The following is a 25,770-nucleotide window of genomic DNA, read 5'->3' as shown; positions in this document are numbered from 1 at the left end:
TTGCATGAAATGATACCCGAAACATTCGACTTTCAAACAGAATAGTGATATCAAAGAAAATCTTTTTAATCACATCACAATTATCAAAAGAGAGAGTGCTTAAAGAGAAACTGTCACTTGCTTATACGCCCTTTTGAAAAATTACCCGAGAATTAAGTAACAGTATGAACGATATTGAGAAATTTTGCGATTCTTGAAATAAGAAAGTAAATACTACTTAGAACTATTGCATAGAATTTATTTAGTTTATTATTGCCTCATTCCACGAAGCATTAAAGTCAATTGAAGCAAGGATTATAAGCTGAATGTAAAGATATGTTTGCTTCCTTCCTAACTTGTATTGTTTTCATGGTATTTTGCCGGAACTAGTCGACGCTGAATAACGTAGGGTCAACTTAACTAAATTATTACTGGTTCACGATTACTGACATTTTCTATGGATCGTATGGGACATGGTAATCTTTGCCGTAAGGCTAATAATGAAGGAGGAAGTAGTGGTTTCGTCACAAAGGCCTCCTCTTGAAACTGCATAGTAATGTATACAAGACTGGCCATTCTTGTTGTAACCGCTTCTCGGATAAAGTGAAATTTTATATCAATATGCTTGACACGTTTAGTTTCTTCCTTTTCTGCCTTGTCCTCATGAATAGGTATAAAAGTGCTTCACTAACGGAAGCGCAATTCGCAATATATTTCGCTTCCGTTGAAGACATTGACCAGGGTGGGTGGCAAGTGAATTAGTGATTTCAATTTCCCGGTTTTCCCCGTGCGCGAGACTAAAAATTCCCGGTTTTTTAACATGCTCAAAATAACATCGAAAGCTGAGAAATAAGTATTTTTCGGGTATCTCCTTGGAACTACGATTAAAACTCTCATCCACAGTCCAAACGTTTATCTTCAGAACTAACAGAACCATCCAGCCCAATGTATTCCATCTTAATTTTGTATTTTATTTTGCCAGTAACTTCGATGTAACAATAGGATTAAAACAAGGAACATATCTGGCCAACGGTGATGAAAGTGATCAGTCTTGCATTTTACGAAGGAATGAAGCATCAAAATTATTGCAATTTTTTTGAAAAATTAACATAAATTTTTTAAACTTCTTGCTTTTTCCAATAATGCTCTTAAGCGCAGCTTTCACATCATATTCGACGAATATTGGTGGTGTTTTGTAGGTTTCCAGAAATATCATCAGTTTTTTGAAAGCCTAATGATGAAAAATTAAGTTTAAAGTCTTACAATTAAAATAAAATAATTATTTTTCGAACTATTCAATCTTTTTCAATACTACCACTGAATCAGTCTTTAAAAAGCTCTGGAAAATCAGTCCTTCTTAAAACTAATGTAAGTTAGGAGTGTATTCTAGAAATGGGCAAAACCGTTCATTTCAAAGAAATATTGAAAACTTGATAGTTGTACCGAAAGAATCAGTTCTATTGAACCGTTCTTTCGTTTTTTCTGAAACTTTGTATGTTTCTTCGAAAATAATATGAGAGCTATAAATTATATTTCGTAGTAAACAGATTCAATAATAATAAAGTCTGTTTGCATGTGTTCTACCAATAATCATTCTCTTTTGTATACATTTTCAAAGTTCGCGAACTTCTACCAGATTCCTCAAACCAGCAAACGTTTCGAAAGACTATTCTATTGAGAAGAATAGAAAACTATCGTTCTTCAATAAAGAACTCCAGTAAACTAAATCTTCGAGGAAAACTAGTTCTTTTGGACCGTACGCGGACTGACCATCTCTAGTATATTCCAATACTTTTTTAGCCTGGTATAGTATAAGGTTAAAAATTAAAAATGAATGAACTAAAGCACAACATTCATCCCTCAAACGCGATTGCTTCTAACAACCAGTGGCGTCTCGTGACAAAATTTACGGGTTGTGCACTGCTTATATGGTATGATGAGTTCAAACATGAGACAGCAATTTGTTTTCAACTGCCATAAGCATAAGCCACTGAAGCTTCTCCTGAATATGTGCATACAAGTTCTCACATAGCCTATTGGGCCAGTTGTGCAGTGCACGAGGTGCACATGAGGACGAGAGGCCATTGCTAACAACATATACGATATTCTTTCAGAGTTGGGTTCTGACGAGAGAACCAAATCCTTCTAGAATTCTTAAAATGTACGCTTGTCACTTTGGAAAAACAACAACAATCTATGCCTCTAGTGACTGAGATGATCTAAATTTGACTCTCCTATCATCGACACTGAACAAGCTCTTACAAACTCTGAAAAACCAATTTCAGCTATAAAAGAAGTAAATCAAATATTCCTTGCAAACGGTGGATAAAATGAAAGTCGACAGCTTTGTCAATTTTTCGAATCCTATTAAAATCAATACCAAGATTACTAAACAAGTACTGTCACAATTCGACATTACTGAGACAAATTTTGGTGAAATTAGGGAAATCATTCGCTGGCAACTAAAAACATGGCCCCAAAGAATTCTTAAAAAATTTATGAAACATGTTACCTGATGTTACTTTTACCATTATGAGTACTTATTCTGAAATTTGAAGAAAAACACTAGAAAAGGTCCTGAGTGCAAATGACAGTTCCTGTTTCTTTACTCTTTTTTCACTTATTACGGTCCTATAGCAGGGTGGCAAGTGACCGGGAAAATCGGGAAAACCGGGAAATAGTCGGGAATTTGGTTTTACCGGGAAAAACCGGGAAGAAGTCGGGAATTTTAATGCAAATCCGGCAAAGAATTTTCTAGTCCTAATATTAGTAACGATTTTCAGCGACATGATTTTCCTTATACAACAAATGAAAAGATGAAGGCTTTTTTGTATTTGAACTAGAAGTTCAGTACAAGTTTTGAAACTTCTTATTGTCCCTCACAGGTTCAATGGTGCACAATCCATTTAAAATGGAGCCAACACCTTAGCAATTTTAAATCAATTATTCTATACAAAATGTAAGATAGAAGGATTGCCTATACAGGGTGGCAAGTGAATTAGCGATTCCAATTTCCCGGTTGTTCCCGGTTTTCCCGGTGCGCGAAACTAAAAATCCCGGTTTTTTAACAGGCCCAAATAGCCTAGCTTTAAGTTGAAGTTCCATGTCCAAAAATCTGTTTTAATCCACCTAGTGGTGTAATGATGTCTTTCTCATATGTTGTATTCTTCAAAATAATAAACCGTTTCGACGTTGCAACTGAGACAGCAATTTGTTTTCATCTGCCATACGCATAAGCCACTGAAGCCTCTCTTGAATGTGTGCATACAAGTTCTCACAGAGCCTATTCGACCAGTTGTGCAGTGCACGAGGTGCACATGAGAACGAGACGCCACTGCTAACAACATATACGATATTCTTTCAGAGTTGGGTTTTGGCGAGAGAACAAAAAACAACAATCTATGCCTTTAGTGACTGAGATGATATACATTTGATTCTCCTCGACAATCTTCCACTGCTCCTTCGTCGACATCAATATCCTCATCATAGCTGATAATCTTCGCAAAAAATTAAACCTAGATTCACTGAACAGGCTCTTGCGAACTCTGAAAAACTAATTTCATCTGACAAAGAAGGAAATCAAATACTCCTTGCAAACGGTGGATAAAGTATTCTCACAATTTAACATTACTGAGACAAATTTCGGTTAAATTAGGGGAATCATTAGCTGGCAACTAAAAACACGGCTCCTAAGAATTCTTAAAAAAATATTAAACATGTTACCTGATGCTACTTTTACCATTATGCATACTTATTCTGAAATTTGAAGACAAACACTAAAAAAGGTCCTAAGTGCAAGTGACAATTCCTCTTTCTTTACTCTTTCTTCCGATTATTACGGTCCCATCGGCAATCCTTCTATCTTACACTTTGCAGAGAATAACGACTGAAACTATTTACTTTCGATCTACTGTTAAAAAATGTTGGAAAATACAGGAATACGCCGTAATAATTGAAGGAGAAAATAAACAAAGTGAAACTGTCATTTGCACTTGGAACTTTTTCTAATATTTGTCGACAATGAATACAAATTCAGCAGAAGCATCCAAATTATCCTTTTTTTTAAGTATGAGCATTAATTGTGCTGTTATTGATGACAACTAAGAGAGCTCTTATTGATTCAAAATTGCTGTCAAACCCATACAAAAACTGTTGAGACATGAGGTGTTGGCCCCATTTTCAATGGATTGTGCACCATTGAACCTGTCTGGGACTATAAGATGTTTCAAAACTTGTACTGAACTTCTAGGTCAAGCACAAAATTGCCTTAAACTTTTCCGGTTTTCCGGTCACTTACCACCCTGTAATTCTCTTCGGCGTACGTGTTAATATTTTGCACTACTGATGATAGCATTTAAATGAATTCAAATGTTGAATTAGCTTTCAATATGTTTATCAGTCGAGAAACGCTTCTTCCACATAGCCTTAACAATTACCTAGACCATTGCCGAAGACACCAGTCCGCTTGATTATCGGACCAACAATTTTCAACATGTTTTTGAAATTTTTCAAATAATGTTTTTTAGGCCTTCTCTAAAATAAAGCCAGAGGCTAAGCCGAATCAAACACTACAAAAATTAAATTTAAAGAAAATCGTAATTGTCGGTGGAACCACTCAAGTAAAAATCGTTGTAAATCATTGTAATCTTCTGTTATTATCGATTCTCGAAGCTACGGCGGGATATCGATCCTGCACCATAAAGATAAGGTTGCGTATGACTTTATACTGAATCAATGGAAACAATTTCACCATTAGAAAAGTGATCCCAGTTAGAAAAGTTCTATTTAGAAATTTGTTTTAGTCTTAAATCCTTCACTTACCCTCATGGTTGCTGGAGTTATAGCTGACGTTGCCGCTATTGTTCTGCCCAGGGGAACCAGGTGCCGATAGCAACAGTTCATCGTTGATCGGTGAACCTTCCCGGGAATTATCCATGTAGCTGGGAGAAACCGGTGCCGAGCGAGGCATACCAAACGGTGTTCGGAAACACTGCGATCCTCGCTGGCGACGTTTGCGGTAGCTTTGATCAATCAATTTCATTTCGCTGGGTGGATCTATCCGCCAGAAGCTGCCCTTACCCGGTTCGTCCTGCGATCGTGGCACCTTGATGAAGTATCTAAAAAAACATGGGACCATTATGATATAACAATGATAAGTTCTTCTGAGGCTTGCAGTCGATAGTTACCGGTTCAAACTGAGATTGTGGCGAATTGAATTCTGCCAACCCTTGTTGGCACCTGTCCTATAGTAGGGATAGTTCTTCGATATGAACGAGTAGATACCAGACAAGGTAAGCTGTTTCTCGGGCGATGCTGAAATAGCTTGCACTATCAACTGCGCATAGCTATACGGTGGCTTGTCACTGTCGGACATGGACTGAGATGCGGGTGCTTGAAATTCCTGCTGGAGAAAAATATTCGAAAGTTATCAAATCAAGATTGTTCAAGAACGAAACCTAAACGGAAACCTACGGAGTAATTGTTATTGTTGCTACTATGACTATTGTGACTATATTGTGGAAACTCATGCACATTTTGCCTTGGACTAGTAGGACAACTATTAGCCGCACTGATCGTTCCCGTCGGTGATGGATATCCACTTCCACTGATGTACATGCCACTGTCACGTCCACCGCCTCCTCCACCGCCGCCGCCACCAGGATTGTGACCACGAATGTCTACAGCCAGATTCGGATTTCCACCGCTGCTTTGCTCGGGAATGGAAATCTTCAGCGGAGAGTAGATTACATTCGACGACGGTGACTTGTTGCCACTCGAGACTCCAACGTTGAGATTGCCTCCGACGGCGGCAATTGCGGCAGCCGCCGTTGCGCTACCACCCGAACCGGTTCCCACCTTGATCGGTGTGTGCTGATTCAGATCAATGGAAATGCCGCCGTTGTTTGCTTGATCGATCAGATTCTCGAACTGGATCTTGATATTTGTACTGGGAAAACGAATGCTGCAACTGCAAGTAAGAATGGATGTGCGTTATTGGAAATGTATGTATTGTTGATTGTATCACAAAAAGACATCTAGATCTAGGGATAATGGAGTTACTTTTACGCCCCCAACAAATAACTCCAGTACTTCCGAGATATGAACTAACAGCAATCAAATAGTCTCATTAAATAAATCACCAACTGCTAACGATATATAACAATACATGGAAACTCTAAAATGCTGCTTTCAACAACAACTGTGAACATGAATAAATTAGCTTTTAGACAACATTGACATAACCTCATGAAATGAGTTGAAAGAATATCGCTAGACAGTTTTACTTCAACGGCAATCCGTTTGCGTCATCAACATTCAAAACCCTATGGACGATGACGCGAATAGTGAACTACTAGCTCTCCAAACCTCGCAGAAAGATAATACGGTCTATACCTATAGATACCCCAAGACAAAGGGTATCAACGAGATCCAGTAGTAAAACAAAACTACAGCGACTTACCAGATATGTAGGTAGTCCATATCATACTAGATTTACTAGATGGCGTTTTAGTATACAACAGATCAAGTTTTATACCATATCATACTTATATTTTTGATTCTAAATATGATGAAATTTGTATAAAATAACGATCAATTGCGGACATTGTTGATTTTGTGTGTTTTATTTGGAAAAATCTACAGCCAAATCTCATCGAATGTTTGGGAAGGCTTTCGGCCCTCATACTCTATCGGAAGCAATATACAAGAAATGATTTCAATGCTTCAAAATTGGTGATTTTGACGCAAGAAACGAGTAACGTCCGACAACAAAAAATTTGATGTCACCGAAATTGCAACGTCATGTTTCCATCGGTAGAGACAACGCAGCAAATCGTTTCGACAAAAAGACAATCAATTAAGGAGTGTAGTATCGATAAGTAGTTAGCAACATTCAAACAGTTATTACTCTGAAATGGCTTAATTTTTTGCAGCGTGTTTTGCGGTGATATGTTTGTTTACATGTCAATAACAGCTGCGCAATCGATTGGTTTCGCTACGGTTTATCGTTTCAATGATGAGTCGAATTGATCCGGAAACGCAAAAGAAAATTCTGCACACTTGGTGCTCAGAAAGTGGTGTCACGTACAACGAAATTGCAAAACGGGTGAAAGTGCACCACAGCAGTGTCAAAAATATTATCGAGAAGTTCGGTAAGACCCTTTCCATGAAGGATTTGCCCTGATCGGTTGGAAAACGGGTCCCAGCCAGCCCGGCCGGGATTTAAAAGTGGTTGAGTACATCAGGAAAAGCCCATCGGCGTCGACGCGGGATTTGGCCAAGCAGTTCAACACCAGCATCGGGATGATTCAACGGATCAAAGTTCAGAACTCCCTGAAAACGTACAAGAAACAGAAGGTGCCGAAAAAGTCCCTGGTACAGCAAGTTCAAGCCAAAACAAGAACGCGAAAACTGTATAACCGGATTCTACAGAATAAAGACGGATGCATCCTGATCGACGACGAAACCTACGCCAAGGAAGACTCTCGAGCGCTGCCCGGACCACAATATTATACGAAATCGGTATATCAGGACCTGGACGACGCTGACACCACGGTGGCGAAGGAAAAGTTTGTACAGAAGGTGTTGGTCTGGCAAGCAATTTGTACCTGTGGTTTGCGGTCGTCGATTTTCTTCACGAAGGGCACAATTAACGCCAAGGCGTACGAGGAAGAATGTTTGAATAAGAGATTTGGCTTCAGCCCACTGGCCGGATTTGGCTTCAGCCCACTACGCCAACTCCGTTCTACAGTGGTTGTCAAAAAAAATTGTACAATTCGTGGAAAAGGACATCAACCCACCGAACTGCCCGGATCTTCGGCCAATTGAAAGGTATTGGGCAATTGTCAAGCGGCACTTTCGGAAGGAAGGTACAGTGTCCTAAAACATGCAGGAGTTAAAAAAAACTGGACAGCTGCCACCAGGAAAGCCACAAAAGTAACTGTGCAGAATTTAATGAAGAATGTCAAGTCCAAAGTTCGAGCGTTTCACAGAAACTAGGATTTTCTTCAATATAATCAGTGAAATGCATAAAAATGTAATTTTTCTACAATATATCGAAAACTGATGTCAAAATATGTTTTTTTTTCGCTTATTTATTCAATAATCAATTATGCTAACTACTTTTCGATACACTCCTTAGAGGTTTTTGTTTTGCAAATGGAACCGGTTTGTGCTCAAAGCACATGACTTTTTTCACCTTTACTACCTTCGGATATAGGTGGTATTAAGGTGATCTGAGAATTATTTTCCGAATGTGTTAATAAGTGCTCTCTTCGGCGCAATTATAGAGCAACTTCTATTAAGCTGCTTAGCTGAAAGACGCTCTTACGGTATTTCTATCGGTTGCAATTGACGAATTTTGCTCCAAATCGTAATCTGAGGTGGCAGCATCCTCCTAGATTTGGATGAACACTTTCTCATAAAATAACACATTGTTTATTCCAAAAATTGGTCAAGATTGTGATAAACTTTTTTTTATCATTTTTTTTAAAGTAGTTGTCATAAAATGACAAATGCTACAAAAAAGTATCGTACTATTTTTTACAGAATCAGTCAAGTTTTTGAATAAAAATATGTAAGGAGTGCATCGAAAATAAGCTATCCACATACATTTGTGTTGTACGGATGTATTTGTGATGGTTTTTTATGCTCAGATCGCAGCATGCTGTGCGTTTGGCTGTCAGCTTTCGATTCTTTACTTGTTTGTGCGGTTGAAATTCTGCGTTTTCAAAATGTCGCGCATTGAAAAGGAAGTGGAAATTAAAGTTCTGGACACATGGCTTAGTGAGAAGGGTATTACTATGCGAAAATTGGCGCAGCGGTTTGGAATTCATCATGCCAGTGTTAAAAAGATAATTAAGTTTGGGGAACATTATTCTTAGGATGAGCTACCAGGAAGAGGCAGTAATCCCGGTTCTTCCAACCCGAAACTGGACCAGAAAGTTGTATCTTTAATCATGAAGAACAAATCAATGTCAATTCGCGATTTTGCCAAAACAACAGGAACGAGTGTCGGAATGGTCCAGCGTATCAAGAGGCGAAATCACCTAAAGACCTACAAAAAGCAGAAAATCTCGGAACAAAAAGTAAAACAGAAGAAGCAAGCAGCAACAAGGGCCCGGAAATTGTATTCGCGTCTTTTGCAGGGATCGGATGCATGCGTTTTAATGGACGATGAGACTTATGTAAAAGAGGACTCAAAAACCCTTCCAGGTCCACAATACTTCACTGTCGTCGTTGGGGAGGATGTGAGCAATGCGGACAGGTCGATTCAAGTGGAGAAACTCGATCGAAAGGTACTGGTATGACAAGCAATATGTTCCTGTGGTTAGAAGTCAACCACTTTTTACACTACCGGAACTATAAATGCCGAAATTTATCGATCTGAGTGTTTCCAGAATATATTGCTGCCTTTAAATAGGAAGCGTACTACACCTCCACTGTTTAAGCCGGATTTAGCGCGGGTCACTACGCCAAAACCACTCTCAATTGGCTTGCGGAAAAGGGTATAAATTTCGTTGAGAAAATATCAATCCGCTAAATTACCCTCAGCTTCGACTCATCGATTACTGGGCAATCGTGAAGAAGGTTTTCAAGAAGACTGGCAACATGCAGGAGTTCAAAAAAATTGGGCTCAAGCGTCCAAAAAATGCGATGCGACACTTGTCCGTGAAGAGCGTTCGATCAAAAAATCGAAAATTCGTGAACTTAAATTTCATCCGGTTTTCATTATGCTCAAGTTTAACCTCGTACAATAAAGGATCAATTTTTAGTTTGAATAAAATATCGTTTTTATAATCATTTATAATGCAGAATCTCAAATCAGCGTCTGACGGTAAAGTAGAGAGTGAAATGAGACTTGTAATGCGACGTGTGTAAGTGTTTTCTGTTGGATGGATTTCCATAGAGATTGGGCTATAATTATTGAATGCTCTGTCGTTCTGTAGTCAACTATTGGCAAAACAATATCCCCGGATAGGAGCTAGAGCTACGTGTTCGAGGCCCGTCTCTAACGAGTCCCGTCTGCGGTAACATTCTCGCGGTTTTTCATTACATAGTTATATTCGCATGTCATTTTTCCAATCTGTTCTCCTCGTTAGATAGATACTGATCAAATTTAAAACTAGCTTAAGACGGATCTACGTCTTAGCAAGACTGCGGACATCTTTCGCGGACATCTTTCGCAGATATCTTGAAGTACTAACATATTATATGAAGCTCGAGGAATGCAGCCTTCCTTCAATGATAAGACTTTGAATCCCGACAAAAATTTAATCAATTATTTTTCGAGAAAAATTAGATAACTGAGACAATTTCGCTGCAGAATTCCAGATGATGCCAAATAATAACATGGGGGTATTGGCCATTCAAGTCGAAGATGAAACGTGAAACAAAAAAAAAACATTCCTAATTTTAGTCGCCTTTTTTGATAACTAAACTGAAACGAAACCAAATTTGCGAGAACTAGCAATTTCGATGTCGTGATTAATTTTATCTTTATAGTGGAGGGTCGGTCAGCTACTCTTGAAGAAAGGCAACATCCACTGAATTACTGTTGTTATTGTAGATTTTAAGGACACCAACAATCAATATCTTAGATCTTTCTAGAAAATAATTAGGGGTTCATTTGTGAGTTTTCTGATTTTTCATGAGCATAATCGTTTACTTTGACTAGTAGATCCAGAGGTTTTTTGTTCCTAAAAAACAATACAACATCGAAAAACAGTGGTTCTACTTACACTTTGGGTAATTTGTATGGCTCGGCGCACTTTCGGTGGAACACGTTGTCGATAAAGACTCCATTCTTGCTAAGGCAGAACAAATTGAAATCATCGTTCATGTCGTGCTGGATGATAAAATGTTTCCGGGAGACAAAACTATTTTTGCCCACGTGAAAGTCCACCTGTGACTTGGACGAGTTCCGGCCAACCTCGATGATGTCCTCGCTGATGAGTAACATATTATCCTTGCTGATCAGCCGTCCGATGAAATTGTGAAAGTTGGCTGTATTGGTGGCACTGTTGCCACCGGTACCACCGGTGGACAACGACGATGCAGTTGCGGGTGCGCTCATTTTGACTGCCGTATTCGATCCGTTGCTTAGTTTTTGATTAACTAGGGCAGACGCTTGCTGCTGCTGCTGCTGAGGTGGAGGTGAAGGAGACGAAACTGGAGATGACCGCTGTGAGGACAGCCGGTTGCTCCCATTTTTCGACAAATTTTTTTGCTGCTGCTGATATAGCGCAGCGATAATACTTTCCTCCTGCTGTTCGATCGAGTCCTGATCATTTCCGGCACCCATTTGTGGTTTTATCACTACTTTTACTTCTCCGTTACCAGTATCTGCCATCTCAAGACCTCCGCTACTAGAAACATAGTCCGCCGAAGTTGCCGTGCTCTTTATTGGCCCAGTGGCACCATTATTTTCTGCACTCGGTGTCCCCTTGGAAACAATAAATTGGTGTTGGTTCTGGAACACTTTCAGTACGTTAGCGCTAACGCTACTGCCGCTGCCACCTCCGGTGGTACTTCCTACCGTTGCCGACTGATGTTCCTTCTGTATATCCTGTTTCGTTATCGGTTGGGGCATATGAAATTTGGTTGTACCGCTGGACATAACTTTTCACACTATATGTATTTGTTTCAGTTCAATTTCTGCGCTGGAATACGTCGATTTTGAACATTATCTGAAACCAGAAGAAAAAAAATCTTTAGTAACGAGGCAATTTCGAAAATTTCTTTCCTAAACCTTAATACACTTGCTAGGGTTATATTTATCGACTGCAAATGAACACAAATTTACAGCGGCTCTTACGTAATCACTTGTTTACACCAGACAGTCTTCTGCACGAATCAAAACAGAAAGTATCCTCTGAAAGTAGTATATTGTGACACCGCCTGTGTTGCTTTTATTTTTCTCCCCATTTTTTTCTGACGCTTTGATAAATTCCACTCCTATTGGAATATTGAATAAATCGAAAATACACTCACACATATCTAGCATTCTCTCGCATACCCGACCCAGACTGTTTTCATGTTTGTTTATCAGTTCTCTCTCTCAGTCGTTCGTTTCGTTCTCTCATTCTGATGTACGTTTCGACTGTATTGGTAACAACACGGCACAGCGAGTACGGGATCGATTATGTGCAGTAGAGTCTATAGCAAAATCAACCGTAATGCTACACAAGATTCAATGAAAAATAAACATTGACTAGGTATGAACTTTTTGAGGTTGTATCAATTTGTTGTCGTTTTATGCTGTATCCGAGGAACAGGAGAATGTGATAACTTGTTTCAGCAAAAACACAGAACACTTCGCATTATATACAAATTGTAGATTAATGAAAATAGTTTACACATATTCCGACATTATATATAACAGTTAATAATGCTCTGTTAAGCCACAAATAATAACCGGTAATTAAAGATTGTCCGGTGAGCTAACTTTACAAATAACAGCAATGAATGGAGATGTTTGTACATTAGCTCGGTAATTGTATCGTAGCTGTTTTGCGATAAAATAGCTGAGAAAATCAACTCACAGGAAGGACACTAAGCGCAGTAAGATTTCCATAACGAATCTCCATTAACTCGAGGAATTTGATACGGCCTTATTTGATTTGATTTGAATAGTGTAGCAGCTGTCTCAAATTGAAACGGTTCGAGTTCTGTCAGACGTCGGAAAGAATACCGGATGAGTGCGCAGGGTATTGAAAATAGATTGTTGAAAATGGTGTACAAATATTGAGCATTCTTGGATGATGCTTTAATATATACGCATCAATCATAAGTTTCAAAACTGTTACATGAACGATATATTTAAACCATGAATAGAGGCCCAAAATGAAATATTTAGATAAAAATAGGAACTGAACACAGCTTCTCATTCCTTCGGAGATTCACTACACTATTGAAAATCAAAAAAAATATTGTTCTAATATATTTCATGTTTCTAGGAGCACTAAAAATTTAATACGCTGCATTTGTGCTTCAAAAGTTAGGCGCATAAATATGAAGTGTGTCATCATATGACACCTGCGAGTGTCATCACACTTGAATCTTAAGTGTAGACATCTTTATATCTAATCATTTGGACATAAGTGTGTACAGTGTGTAATTTTATGACAGATCATAACATATCAGTTTTAAGTTTCCCTGTATTGATGTACACATGTTTTCGCGAAAATCTTTATATTCGCTGACAATTGCAGTAATAATTAGTGTCAAATATATACCTAAAAGGCTTTGAGCAAAATGGCTACAAGAATCTTTGTACAACTAATTCAACTTTGCTTGGAGCTCGAGTATTGAACTAACTTTTTTAGGGATTGTGGACAGTAAGTACATTCATATTATAAAGGGTGTTTTTAAGAGATATAGAAGAACACTGTAAACGCATGCAAATGTTGACCGCGGCTTCGCTTTAGATGGCTCATGAGCAAGGTTCAACTTAGGCACACTCTCTCCTACATATCGAAAAATGCCACCGGCCCAAAATCCACAACAAACAGTAACTTTTTGGAATGAATTGGTAGCTCTTGCGATGCTTCTGGTTGGTGTCCAACTCCATTTTTGCTTGTTGATTTATCCCTTTAACCAGAAATGAGCTTCGTCGCTAAACACAATTTTTCGATAAAAAAAATGGAAAGCTTCCTCCAACTTTGCCAGCGTCCATTCATCAAATATTAGACGTAGCAGATCGATTCATGATTAAATTATAGACTAAACTAAACAAGTTTGACAATGATACAAGACACGATTCACGCGTGATCTGTCAAAAAAGGTGTTGCCAAAAAATACCAGCAAAAAAAAACCTTTATAAACGTCCGATGAATTTTTCACCGGCTTTTTGTTTACTTTCTTTTCTATTAATTACTAAACATTTCCCTTCGTTCACTTCAACTTTTTGTAAATGGAATGAAACCAGAAATTTTCAAATATCGATTAGTACTGATACGATTCTTCGTGATCGCGTCACAATAATCGGAAGAGAAAGTAAACAAAGAGGAACTTACTTACGCTAATGCAGCCCTTCAGCGAAATTCACCAATAATTGTATTATTTGTATGTGTTCGAATCATAAGATTTTCGTGTTTTCAGGTAATGGAATTGAATATCATTAAGAGGTTAAATACAAAGTTGAAGCCTATTCTGAAAGTATGTACCTCTGAAAATATGTTGGTAGAATTTCATCCAGATCGAAGCACTTCATTTGAAATGACAGCCGTTTGTATCGATTAAAATTGAAATTAACACAAAACTTTATCTCGGAATAGACCTTTGTGGTGGAAGTGATATCTCGAAAACTGCTCAACCGATTTTCATGATTTTTTTTTCTTTGTTCTTATTGATATTCTCGTGTACTTGAACGATTCTCTAAAAAGTTTTAATTTTTCAATGATTTTTTTTAGAATTTTGAGCATAAAAAAGTCTATTTTCGGGTCAACAAAATTTGTTTTGCGGGATTTTCTAAAAACGATATACAAAAAAAATTTATGGAGATAACACCAGACCTCAAAGTTTTGTGTATTTTAAAACATCTAAAAAATTAATTTCCTTTATCTTTGCGGTTTTTATGCGAATTTTCAAAGTTCTGCTGCGGTTTATTTCAAGCGAATTTTGAAAAGTATGGGTTCTTCTGATTGTTTCAAGCCGTACGCATCCGTTGCATAAAAAAGACTTGAGTATACTATGATTTCTTCACATGCCACGGACCCTAAGTGATAAATATTAGATAAGATCGGGTTTGAAGTCTCCCTTTTTGTCTTTCTCATATAGAAAGGTTATGCAATCACTGTGAAAACGACCTTTGAACCGAGGTCCGAAGGGCCGAGTGTCATATACTATTCGACTCAGTTCGTCGAGTACGCAAAATGTGTGTGTGTGTGTGTGTGTGTGTGTGTGTGTGTGTGTGTGTGTGTGTGTATGTGCGTATGTAACGTTTTTTTGCACTAACTTTTCTCGGAGATGGCTGAGCCGATATTCACAAACTTAGATTCAAATGAAAAGTCTTGTGGTCCCATACAAAATTCCTGAATATTATTAGGATCCGATTTCCGGCTCCGGAGTCAAGGGATAAAACACAAAAAATGAAAATATCTAGTTTTTCTCATAGATGGCGCGACCGATTTCCACAAACTTAGGTTCAAATGAAAGGTCCTGTTGTCCCATACATAATTTCTGAATTGCATCCGGATTCGACTTCTGGATTCGGAAATATAAGGTAAAGTGTGTTAAAATTTTTATACCATCACTGAAAAGCTCGAAAAAGCCGTAAAAAATCTAAATCGATTTTAAATCTTCTGCGCTTTTTTATCAGTAGACGGTCAAACAAACCGATTGCGGTTATTCTTTTAACAATCGAAGAAAATTATTTTGAAGAATACCACAGTATTATATACGACAGTATGATTGATATGAGAAAGGCATCATTACACAATTAGGTGGATTTTATATGACTTTTTTGATGCGAATTTTCAAGGATTTTTAAGTAAATTTTCAATGTTATGTGGACGTTTTTATGCGAATTTTTAAAATTATGCAAATGTTTAAAACGAATTTTCATAGTTTATTATTGTTCGTCTTGGAAATGCAAGAAAAGTTGAGATCTAGTGTTGTCTCGAAAAAAAATTATGTCGACTATCTGGGATATATATTTTATGTTCAGATTCGATTCAGGTGTTTTTCGAGATATAACAAAACAACAATAATATTCGATTTCGGAAATCTCAAAATCTACATTTTCTAAAAAAAATCTGGAGAAAACAGCAGATCTCGGCGTTTCACGTATTACCTTAGTTTTGAGGTTTTGTTACGCGAGTTTTTTAAAGTTATGGGTTTTTTATGTAAATTTTTTCATTCATGCGGTTTTTCATGGGATTTTTTTTTGCGATTTGAATCCCCCGCAAAAAAGGCTAGAATGTACTATAGTCCCAACATATGACACGGACACTATGCTAGCGATAAACATTAGAGTTGGTAGTATCAGTATTAAACCTGTATGCGCGTGTGTGTAAAAAATCTGTATAATGCAGATAAATCTGTATAAATGGCATCTCTGTTCCGGACAATCTCTAATAGATACCTATACCATAAACTTTAAATAATAGAAGTAACTAAATTCCGTACATCACTTTTGTAAGATTTTTTTTTAAATTATCTTTGAACCACCATGTCGCTAATCATGATACGGAATAAATACGGCAAAAAAAATCCGTTTTCAAGATCCAGAAAAGTAAGAACGTATAGTAAATTAATTCAAGTTTATCTAGAGATTTTCTTATGTCATCTATTTTAGTTTATTATTAATTTTTTACAATGTAAAATAAATCCAAACATCTATCCATTACCCGAATATTAATTTGATCATAATTGGAGCCAAATGTAAAAATGTTGATAGAAAATAGAATAATTCAAGTACCGTATTTGAGTTATACCAGACCCTTTCAGCTTTTAGCGGAATCAATCTTCAGTGCAACAACGCCATCGCACGGCATCACATTCAACATATCATGTCAATTGTATGGATGAGCATTACTCCTATTTTAGAGTGCACGAATTTGACATTTCTCTCCCCTACTTCTATGTACGAGATGCGATGCGGCCTCACCTGAGGATGCCATGCTCGCAAAAAAGGATGTTGCCAATGATTTGTTCGGGAAATGTGAGAGCTGGATATCTTGTTAATGTGATGTCTTTGGTTATACCTAGCTTCGTTTCATTTAAATTGTTTGTTTGAATAAATTGCCCAGGGTCAGTTCCGTGTTTCTCAAACGAAAACGCAAATAGACTTGAAACTGACTCTGATCGGTAGTTGAAAAAGAAAATCTGATTTGAGCAGAGATGCACCTGAAAATAGAACATTAGGAATTTCAATTAGCATAATTCTGTTGGCAACAGCTTGAAAGGATATTCTTTTACCGTCTAGAAACCTTCGAGCATTTGCATTTCAATCATTTCAATTCAATAATATGAAGTAAAAGCGCCGCCACCATCGTTCTGCTACCTTGAAAACCATCATTCGACAAGACATATCGCATGTTAGGAACATAACAAAAATACAACACCAACACATGAAAAGAATGTATATGATTATAAGCAAACCAAGATCTAGTAGGCAACGGCCAGATTGTGTTTGATGATGACACGACCTGAGTCACGTTTGCAATATATTATCAAGTGCTGAGAAACGAACGGAGGTCAATTTTGCATATTAGGTTCGATGCTGGCGTTCGGTACATTTTGCAAATATGCATTCCCAAATATTCCAACGGCCTTGGTTTGCTTGAAAAAATGTAAATAGTGATTTTGTTTGTAATTAGAATTATAATAATCCATTGATCAATACAGGCTTTTTGAGCATAACTCAAACTTGAAAAGCGAATGCACCTAATTTCATCTTACCCCTAAAGACAGCAGATCTCTCTATTTCTCTCTCTCTCTCTCTCTTTCTCTAACTAATGGTGTTCGTATATGAGACATTCTTTTACAAATCGAACAAAATTCGAGAAAAAATAGTTTCCGAATTTTGAAATCTTATAATTTTTTTTATTCTTATTATTTTTTGAAGTGTTAGTTAAATCCAATAAAATTTGAAAGCATCTTGTATTTGAAATTTATTATCTCCAGTTCTACTGATTGTATCAAATCCATTTTGTCACACAATATTTCTTGTTACAGCAGCTTACTATGTAGCTATTATGAACATTTTCATTTAGTTATTTATTTAATTGTTAAAACAATATTTTTACAATGATATAACCAACAAAATATTTAAAAAATACGTTAGCATTTCCATTAAAAAATTGAATTATTATAAGCAAATTAACTAATAGCTATTTAGCCATCTCTTACCAGAAGAAAGATAGTGTAAAAAACAGAATCCGATCAGAAGAACTGGATTAAATGAAGAAAGCAAGTCGGATTGTACCGAATATCAAATAATGAGCAATTTTGTCCCCAGCACAATGTACACTAATTCACCCTAAGCAGCGTTTGCTGGACAATGACAGCCAAACGATCTTTTATATCGCATTGCCGTAGCTAGTACGTGGCACTCAGAACGCGAGGATTTTGTCTTGGGCATAATAAGCAAGTATCTCTGGTCGTTGTGTTAGTAATTTTTTTCCGTGCACATGAGTTACTGCGCAGATTCAAGAAGAGAGGAATCGCTCAGCACAGCTCTGAGATTTGTTGTTCTCTCAGTCTCATATTGTATGTACACCTTCAGTAGAGGCTTCAGTGGCTTCTGCTTATGGCAGTTGAAAACAAATTGCTGTCTCAGTTGCAACATCGAAGCAGGTTTATTGATGAAATTATTGATAGATTCGCTCGACGAGCAAGGCGCCGAATTCGACTGCTTATTTATATTATTGTAATATTTATACAACAAAAATTTAATAAAAAATATCCCATCCAAAATTATATCGTTGTTTCATTGTATTGAAAATCGCAGGCGAATATCCATTCCTCAACATTTAGTTTTCACTTACAACGAACTGTTACATCTGATATCATACCACATCATCAGTGCACAACCCGTTATAAAAAAATAAATATAAAAATTCGAAAAATTTGCTAAAAAAAAATTAAAATAATAAACATAAAAATTCGAAAAATTTACTTTCGGGGAAACGACTCTTTCAGCGAAATGATCTATATATTAAAATGACCATCAGACTGAAACAGCTTTTAGCCAAATCCAAAAAAAAAAAAAAAAATTTCTGCACATTCGATTTGAAATAATGAGTCCAGTTTAATCAAAAACAGCTCATATGACCATAAATGATCTACAAAATGGAACAGTTTTGAGCAGAACTTAGAAGATATTTTACGATTTTCCATGACGATTTGAAATTTTGGAAACTTATCACCTTGTAACGTTAGAACCGGAAGTCGGACTTGGATATTTTGTATGGGACCTATTAATTAGGCCCTAGATTTTTTTGATCTGCAAATTAGAGATATTTATTGTTCAATTTAAAGAATTCGCTACTCATACTACAAAAAAAACTCCTAAAATTGACATTTTCATTCTAAAGCACCCTATCTCAGGAACCGAAAGTTGGATCTGAATAAAAATCGGGATGTTCTTATGGTATCTGAAGACCCTTAGATGGTAAAAATCGGTTGAGGCATTGGTTGAGCGAAAGCTACTGACATTATTTTCATTTTTTTGTGCATATCACACTGTAATATCGGAACCGAAATTTACATCCAAAAAAATTCGGAAGTTTGTATGAGTCCTTTTATTTGAATCAAAGTTTGTAAAAATCGGTTTAGCCATCTACGAGGAAACTGAGTGACAATATTTTTCACACGCACACATACACGCATGCACACACAGTCATTTGTTCAGTTCGTCGACCCAAATCGAATGGTATATGACATTCGTCCTCGGCTGAAAAGTCGGCTTTCACAGTGATTGCATTGCTTTTCTATTTGAGAGACAAAAACGAAAAAATTGCTTTCGATGAAACGACGCTTTCGGCGAAATGACCCATTCCGTTCATAATTTATAATCGAAGTTGTAATGCGGTTTCCGGTGGATTTTCACGTTTTTGGACGGAAGCCCGGAAGGCCGAGTTTCATATACCATACGATTGTTTTTGGGAGCTTTCATCGCGACTGCTAATAAGATGCGAGGTACTGAATCCCCTGGTTATTAATAACTTCGAAAGGCTAGTTGAGCTTCAATCTCAAACAAGATTCATGACAGTATATTACAACCATATGTCACAGAAAATCAACCCTTCAAGATATATTCCTATCCGTGTCAGCCTCCTAAATGTCCCAGACTCAACTTTATTTTTCGACACATCCATGCAGCGCGAAGTGCGTGGAATCCCGGAACACCTACGCTCGATGGAAATCCCAAAAATATTTACAAGTAAGTTCAGGCATATTGACTCTGAGAAAATATTTTACACGGACGGATCACGAATTGAAGAGGCTACTGGGTTTGGTATATTCAACAATAATGTTTCGGTCTCATTTAAGCTTCAAGAACCTGCATCTGTTTATATAGCAGAGTTAGCAGCAGTTCATTATAGTTTGAGTGTAATCGTCTCGTTATCTCCAAACCATTATTTTCTTTTCACAGATAGTCTGAGTGCAATTGAAGCTATTCGCTCAAACGCTGCTTGCCAAAATGAACCTTTTTTCTTGGGCAAAATAAAACAGTGCCTGAACGTCATATTGAATAATAATTATCAAATCACAATAGTTTGGGTTCCGGCTCATTGCTCCATTCCAGGCAATGAAAGAGCCGATAGTTTAGCCAAACGTGGTGCTATTGAGGGTGAGATTTATTAGAGACCGATTGCTTTCAACGAATTCTATAGCGCGTCTCGCAAAAGAACACTTGCCAGCTGGCAAGCTTCTTGGGATAAAGATAATCTGGGTCGGTGGATGCACTCAATTATTCCTAAAATATCGACAAAGGCATGGTTCAGGGGACTGGATGTGAGTAGAGATTTCATTCGTGTGATGTCCAGACTCATGTCCAATCACTACACGTTAGATGCACATCTCCTTCGAATTGGACTTTCCGAGACTAATCATTGTGCTTGCGGCGAAGGTTACCGCGATATTGACCATGTTGTTTGGACATGCGTGGAGTTTCGTGATGTCAGATCTCAACTAATAAATTCCTTGCGTACCCAAGGTAGACTATCCAATGTCCCAGTTCGCGACATTCTTGCTTGTCGTGACCTTCCATACATGAAACTTCTTTATCATTTCATTAAATCCATTGGAGTTCCAATTTAAATTTTATTTTATGTTAGACTGTTTTCTCTTCCATGAGTTCAACCAATAGCCAACTATAGGATATTGAATATAAGTGGTGAACTGATACAAACAAACCTGAAATAGTTATAAGATCATGTACAAAATAAATGTATTTTATTTAATGTTATTTAAAATAGCAACTCGCTTGATAAAAACAGTTTTTAGATTAAATAATGAGTACCAACATACTAATATGATATTCGAAATGTATTAGATTTAAACTACTATGTATTGTGGATGCCACGGCGAAGAAAAACTTATGTATATTGCCTATGAAATAAACGTATTTATGAAAAAAAAAATATACCATACGATTCAGTTCGTCGAGATCACAAAATGTCTGTGACAAATAATGTCTCTCAATTTTCTCAGAGATGGCTGAACCGATTTTCACAAACTCAGATTCAAATGGAAGGTGTGATGGTCCATTAGATTTAGTTAGGCAATTGAATTTCATCTTTATACGACTTCCGGTTCCGGAATTACTATGTCCAAATCCATGAGAAAATGCGCACAAACTAAAATGCAAATGAAAGGTCTTAACATTTTTTAAAAAGGTTCCGAGGTTTTATGCGATATGTGGAAAGTTTCCAATTTAATGAGTTTTTTTTCAGCAATGGCGAAACGACATGCAAATTTTTATAAAACTTACCGGTAAATTCATCTAATTGGCAGACTTTGTAAGTTAGTGGATATGTAAATCTACTTTGGGACAACTAGTCTCCAGTTTCCGGTCCCGAAAGCACCGGTAATAGTGATGAAAAGCTTCAAAAATGGAACTCACTTTGATTTCTCAGCAACGGTTAAACCGATTTTCACAAAACATGATTCATATTAAAGCTTTCATTGTCTTGAAAGATACTGTGCAATTCCATTCAGATTCGACATCCGGTTCCGGAATTATAGGGCGATGAGTGTCAAAACTTTCAAAATGTCATACAAAATGATGCAGAAACGGTAAGCATCGGTATGTGCTGGTACGGATAAGGAAAACGCCACCGCCTAGCACACAGCGTGCTTTGTTCAAGTTTGTAGAGCGTGCAAGGTTGCCACGGTTAAATCTATATTAACTTGACATAACTGTTTACAAATTGAAAAGGTTATGATAGTTTTTGATTTAATTCAAAATTGGAAAAAAATATACTAGGCAGAATCTTGTTGTGATGTTTTTGAAAATATAAGTAATATGAGAAAGGTATCAATACACTAATAGGTGGATCAAAACAGGTTTTCAATCATGACAAATTCCGTGTATAAATAACTTACTTCTAAACGAAACGAAGTAAATTCAGAGCAAAACAGAAGCATTGTTTAATAACAAAAAAAAAGATTTTTTTGAGAATATATAAGCTTTTAAAAATGAGCAAAACTAATTGCTAGTAATCAAAAGAAATACTGAAAAGTCACAATTCGTATTTAAATATCCGACATACGTCCTAACAATGCAAATTACACCTGAAGACTGGGTTTAAGTCCGATAACAATCAACACCAAAAAAACTCCAATAATTTCACGTCAGTTATGGATGCTTACTAAGTGAAGTCATTTCTATTTGTGTTGGAAACAACTTCGTATTTTTAGCAACGGTTTTATGTTGTTTTTAGTTTTCCAGCTGAATAGGGTGTTGAAGCTATTTTTACCATATGTCAATAGAAAATTTGTTTTGAAATTGGATGGATTAAACTGCGATAAAACTAAACGAGTTTAATTAGTTTCTGCACTCTATGTATGAATTTACCTTACTACATGCAAAATTTCGTTATGCTATTATTGAGTAGTCGAAACAGACATTTTATTCTGACGAGTTGAAAGCTCATTTCATCGAACTCTGTTTGGGTCGTTATCCCTATCCAAAGCGGTACAATTGATACCGAAATGAACCGAACTTGCCACGGGGTCTCCACGGACTTATCGAGCCAAAAGTAAAAACAATTTGGCATACCGTTCGTTTACACTGACTATAACCTTACTGTATTTTTTTTTTTTTTTGCTCGTCTTATCCTCTTCTCTCGTCCGAATCTGTGATTCGGCGCTGTTTGTTGGCGGTCGGCATTCGACTGTTTTGCTATGGGCGGCGGGCGAACGTTGGCAGTGTTGGAGCTCGGAGGGCACTTAGCAACAGCCGCGAGTTAGCCCAGGCAAAGCAAGGCAAGGCAAGGCAAAGGCAAACCCGAAAGCAGGGTCCATGTTTTATAAAACACAGCGCACACAGTGCGATGAAGAAACAACAAAACCAAACCCGTAAAAGTAACACACAGTGCATCACAACACCATGCTGCTGGTCGGTCGGTCGGTCGGTCGGTTGTTCGAGAGAGGGTAGTGGTTTTATATTTAGCCTGGTGTCTGTGTGGTGTAGATTGGATAAATAAATTTTTTCGAACTCGAGAATCCGAAGACCGAAAGCCGGCTGGCTGCCTGTTGTCTACGTTGAATCGAAAGCAGACCTATCTCTTGCGATATCAAAATAAATGTTGTATGATCGTGTGTGTGTGTGTGTGTTCGTGCGTGCGTTTTACAGATCATGCAAATCAAGCTAAAACACCGTTCGCATTGCCGGCAACAACCATGCAGTAGGTTACGGCGACACGTGATGATTTGAAACGTGGTTCGCGAAGGTTTGCAATCATCATCATCACAGTCTCAAGTAAATATATAAATTATTCAGAAAAAACAGAGACAGCGGAAAATAGCTTCAGCCGTAACCTAAATTGATATTTAGTTCTATGCTCATTATATTTATGAGATCGAATATTATTACTACATGATGTGTGGAAAAATGCGTGCGCATAAAATTAAAGAAAGAAGTGAAAATCATAACAACTTGTTCCTAGCAACATATTCAAGTCTCTTGAGCTGAGTCCATTTGAATTCGAAGGTCGATTTTTTCATATTTTTTTTAAATTGATTCAAATTTTGCATCAGTATTCTTCATAACCAACAAGGGCAATTTCCATCATCAGCCTAACTCTTAGGAAGGCAAAATCCTTGGATATTTTCAATTACATACATCTCAAAAACGATTAGTCCTATTGGTTTGGTGTTTTCGGTAGTGTTGTAGTTAGTAGAAAACTGTTGTAGGGTAAGGGTTCCCTATTTCATTTAGACGTAACGTTTGTTTGGACGTTACCCTAAAACCCTGATTTAGCCACTAAAATCACTGCGATTTTTTAATATTTTTGCCTAATTGCTCCACATTGAGAATTGGTTCACATTCCTTGGAAATTAAAATAATATTAAAAAAATCAACTAAAAACACTTCTGATATGTTCACTACTATGCTCCTAATTTCATCTCAAAGGTTTTATATTCATCCTATCGTTGGTCCTTTATTCATCCCATAAATTAGCAATGGCGGCAGCTATCAAAACCAAAATATTGCACTATTACACTCTCAGGTTCAAAATGTCAGAATTTTCTTTAAAAATAGCCAAATGCCTAGTATGAGATAACACACGATATTTTTAGAAACTATAATCAACCGACAAATCCAATGTTGAAATGGAAATCTTTTGTGCAAATATTTGATGATGAACACTGATAAACATTTATATTAAAATTTTTAACGAATTTGAACTGATTCATTTTATTAGTGAAAACAGATAGAGCAGATAAATATTTTTTATGAAAATATCTGGCATCTCTGTGCACAGTCGATGAAACACACACACACTTAACAATGTTATGGTGACGTATAGCGGAAAGAAACCAGTGCTACTAGATTTGTCACAATGGTTATTTCATTAGTATTTAACACGCTCTTTCTGGTAATATTCGAAGCCGAAATAGTTTGATTGAAATATAGATACTAACAATATAATTAAACTAATGTCACGGATACCAAAAAAAAACTTGTTGATATTATGAAGAAGGAAAACATTTTTTTTTGTAACATTATGAGAAAACTTGGCAACTTTGCGAAATCAAATGAGATGAAAACAAAGCGCAATCAAGTGAACTTGAGCTTGAGCTTGAGCTTGAGCGACCACCCCTGGTTGCTACTCCATTACTGATCGGGATTAGCTGAAATTGTACAGGGAGTTTCTAGATGATCCGACCTGGGACTGGTAAATCATCCTTCAATGTACATCTTCTGGTAATCCCAGAATTCATTGATCAGTACCGGCGCCGGCCAGGCCCGAACGTAGATCGTCTAAGGAATGGGAAGGGATGTTAGTCCAACACTTGTTGTTACTAGAGGCCGTATATACTACTGCGCACTCCACAAGTGTCACGGGAGAAGGATATTTGTTAGTAAAAAATTCAGTATTGGTCGCATTCGCGCGCGACTCAGTATGTTCCGGTTTTAAGATGCTCGGATGCACCACTAAACTCACTGATTTCCCGAGTAAACGTTTCAACAATATCCTATATTGAAGTCCCGGAAAGTCTTGATTCACAGCTCTTATTCGAGTAAAATGAAGAAAGATTTGCAATACTATCGCGTAACGAATAAAAACTTACCTATTTTTATATAAGAAATTACGCGATACAAAATAAACGAGTGAATAGGATTTAGACAAAATAGTTGATTCATTGCATTGACATATTCTAAACAGTTGTTATAAAATCATTTTAAATCACCAAATAAAGGTCAACAGATTTCACGCGCGTCTTTATTTATTATTTATTGTTCTTTATTATTTCCGCTTTCTTATTTTAATTACTTATTAAAACTATTAATTCGTTATATTGGTTGATCTGGGCAGCCGGCTACCAAGAAAAATATTAATTTATTTTTTGAAATATTAATATCAAGTGTTTTTTACTACGTGTTCAATATTGTCTCTGTTATTAACTTTGTAATATCAACGGATTTGCGCAATAGTTATAGATTATTTATTTATTTATCATTCAATTTATAATCCTGACAGACAATCAATAACATGGAGGAAGAAAACATTCTAAATTAGAAACTTTTTTTCGAAGTTAGACGGAAATTGATAGGTTGAATGAAGAGATAATTTAGTAAAATTGAGTAATCAGAAGTAAAACATTGAAAAT

The 25,770-nt window shown here is 36.9% G+C and overlaps 1 protein-coding gene across 6 annotated transcripts in view; it reads right to left on the bottom strand.

The window, feature by feature from the left end:
- LOC131425750 (forkhead box protein K2-like) overlaps positions 1 to 25,770 on the bottom strand; it is a 36,533-nt gene that overhangs the window by 2,510 nt on the left and 8,253 nt on the right. For 3 of the 6 annotated variants that reach the window (XM_058587876.1, XM_058587879.1, XM_058587875.1), the window contains 4 exons: positions 10,719 to 11,666; positions 5,452 to 5,947; positions 5,166 to 5,383; positions 4,801 to 5,096 (listed from right to left, as the gene is read on the bottom strand). In XM_058587876.1, coding sequence (XP_058443859.1) covers positions 4,801 to 5,096; positions 5,166 to 5,383; positions 5,452 to 5,947; positions 10,719 to 11,596 — 1,888 coding nt within the window. In that variant the 5' untranslated portion in view covers positions 11,597 to 11,666. Of the gene's footprint in view, positions 1 to 4,800; positions 5,097 to 5,165; positions 5,384 to 5,451; positions 5,948 to 10,718; positions 11,667 to 11,728; positions 11,941 to 25,770 lie in introns of those variants that run through there. The other 3 variants (XM_058587878.1, XM_058587877.1, XM_058587880.1) reach the window with 3 other exon arrangements.

Source organism: Malaya genurostris, chromosome 1 (assembly GCF_030247185.1).
Source record: "Malaya genurostris strain Urasoe2022 chromosome 1, Malgen_1.1, whole genome shotgun sequence".
NCBI lineage: Eukaryota > Metazoa > Arthropoda > Insecta > Diptera > Culicidae > Malaya > Malaya genurostris.
The sequence above is the reverse complement of the archived record's forward strand: the minus strand, read 5'-3'. Positions and strand labels throughout refer to the sequence as shown.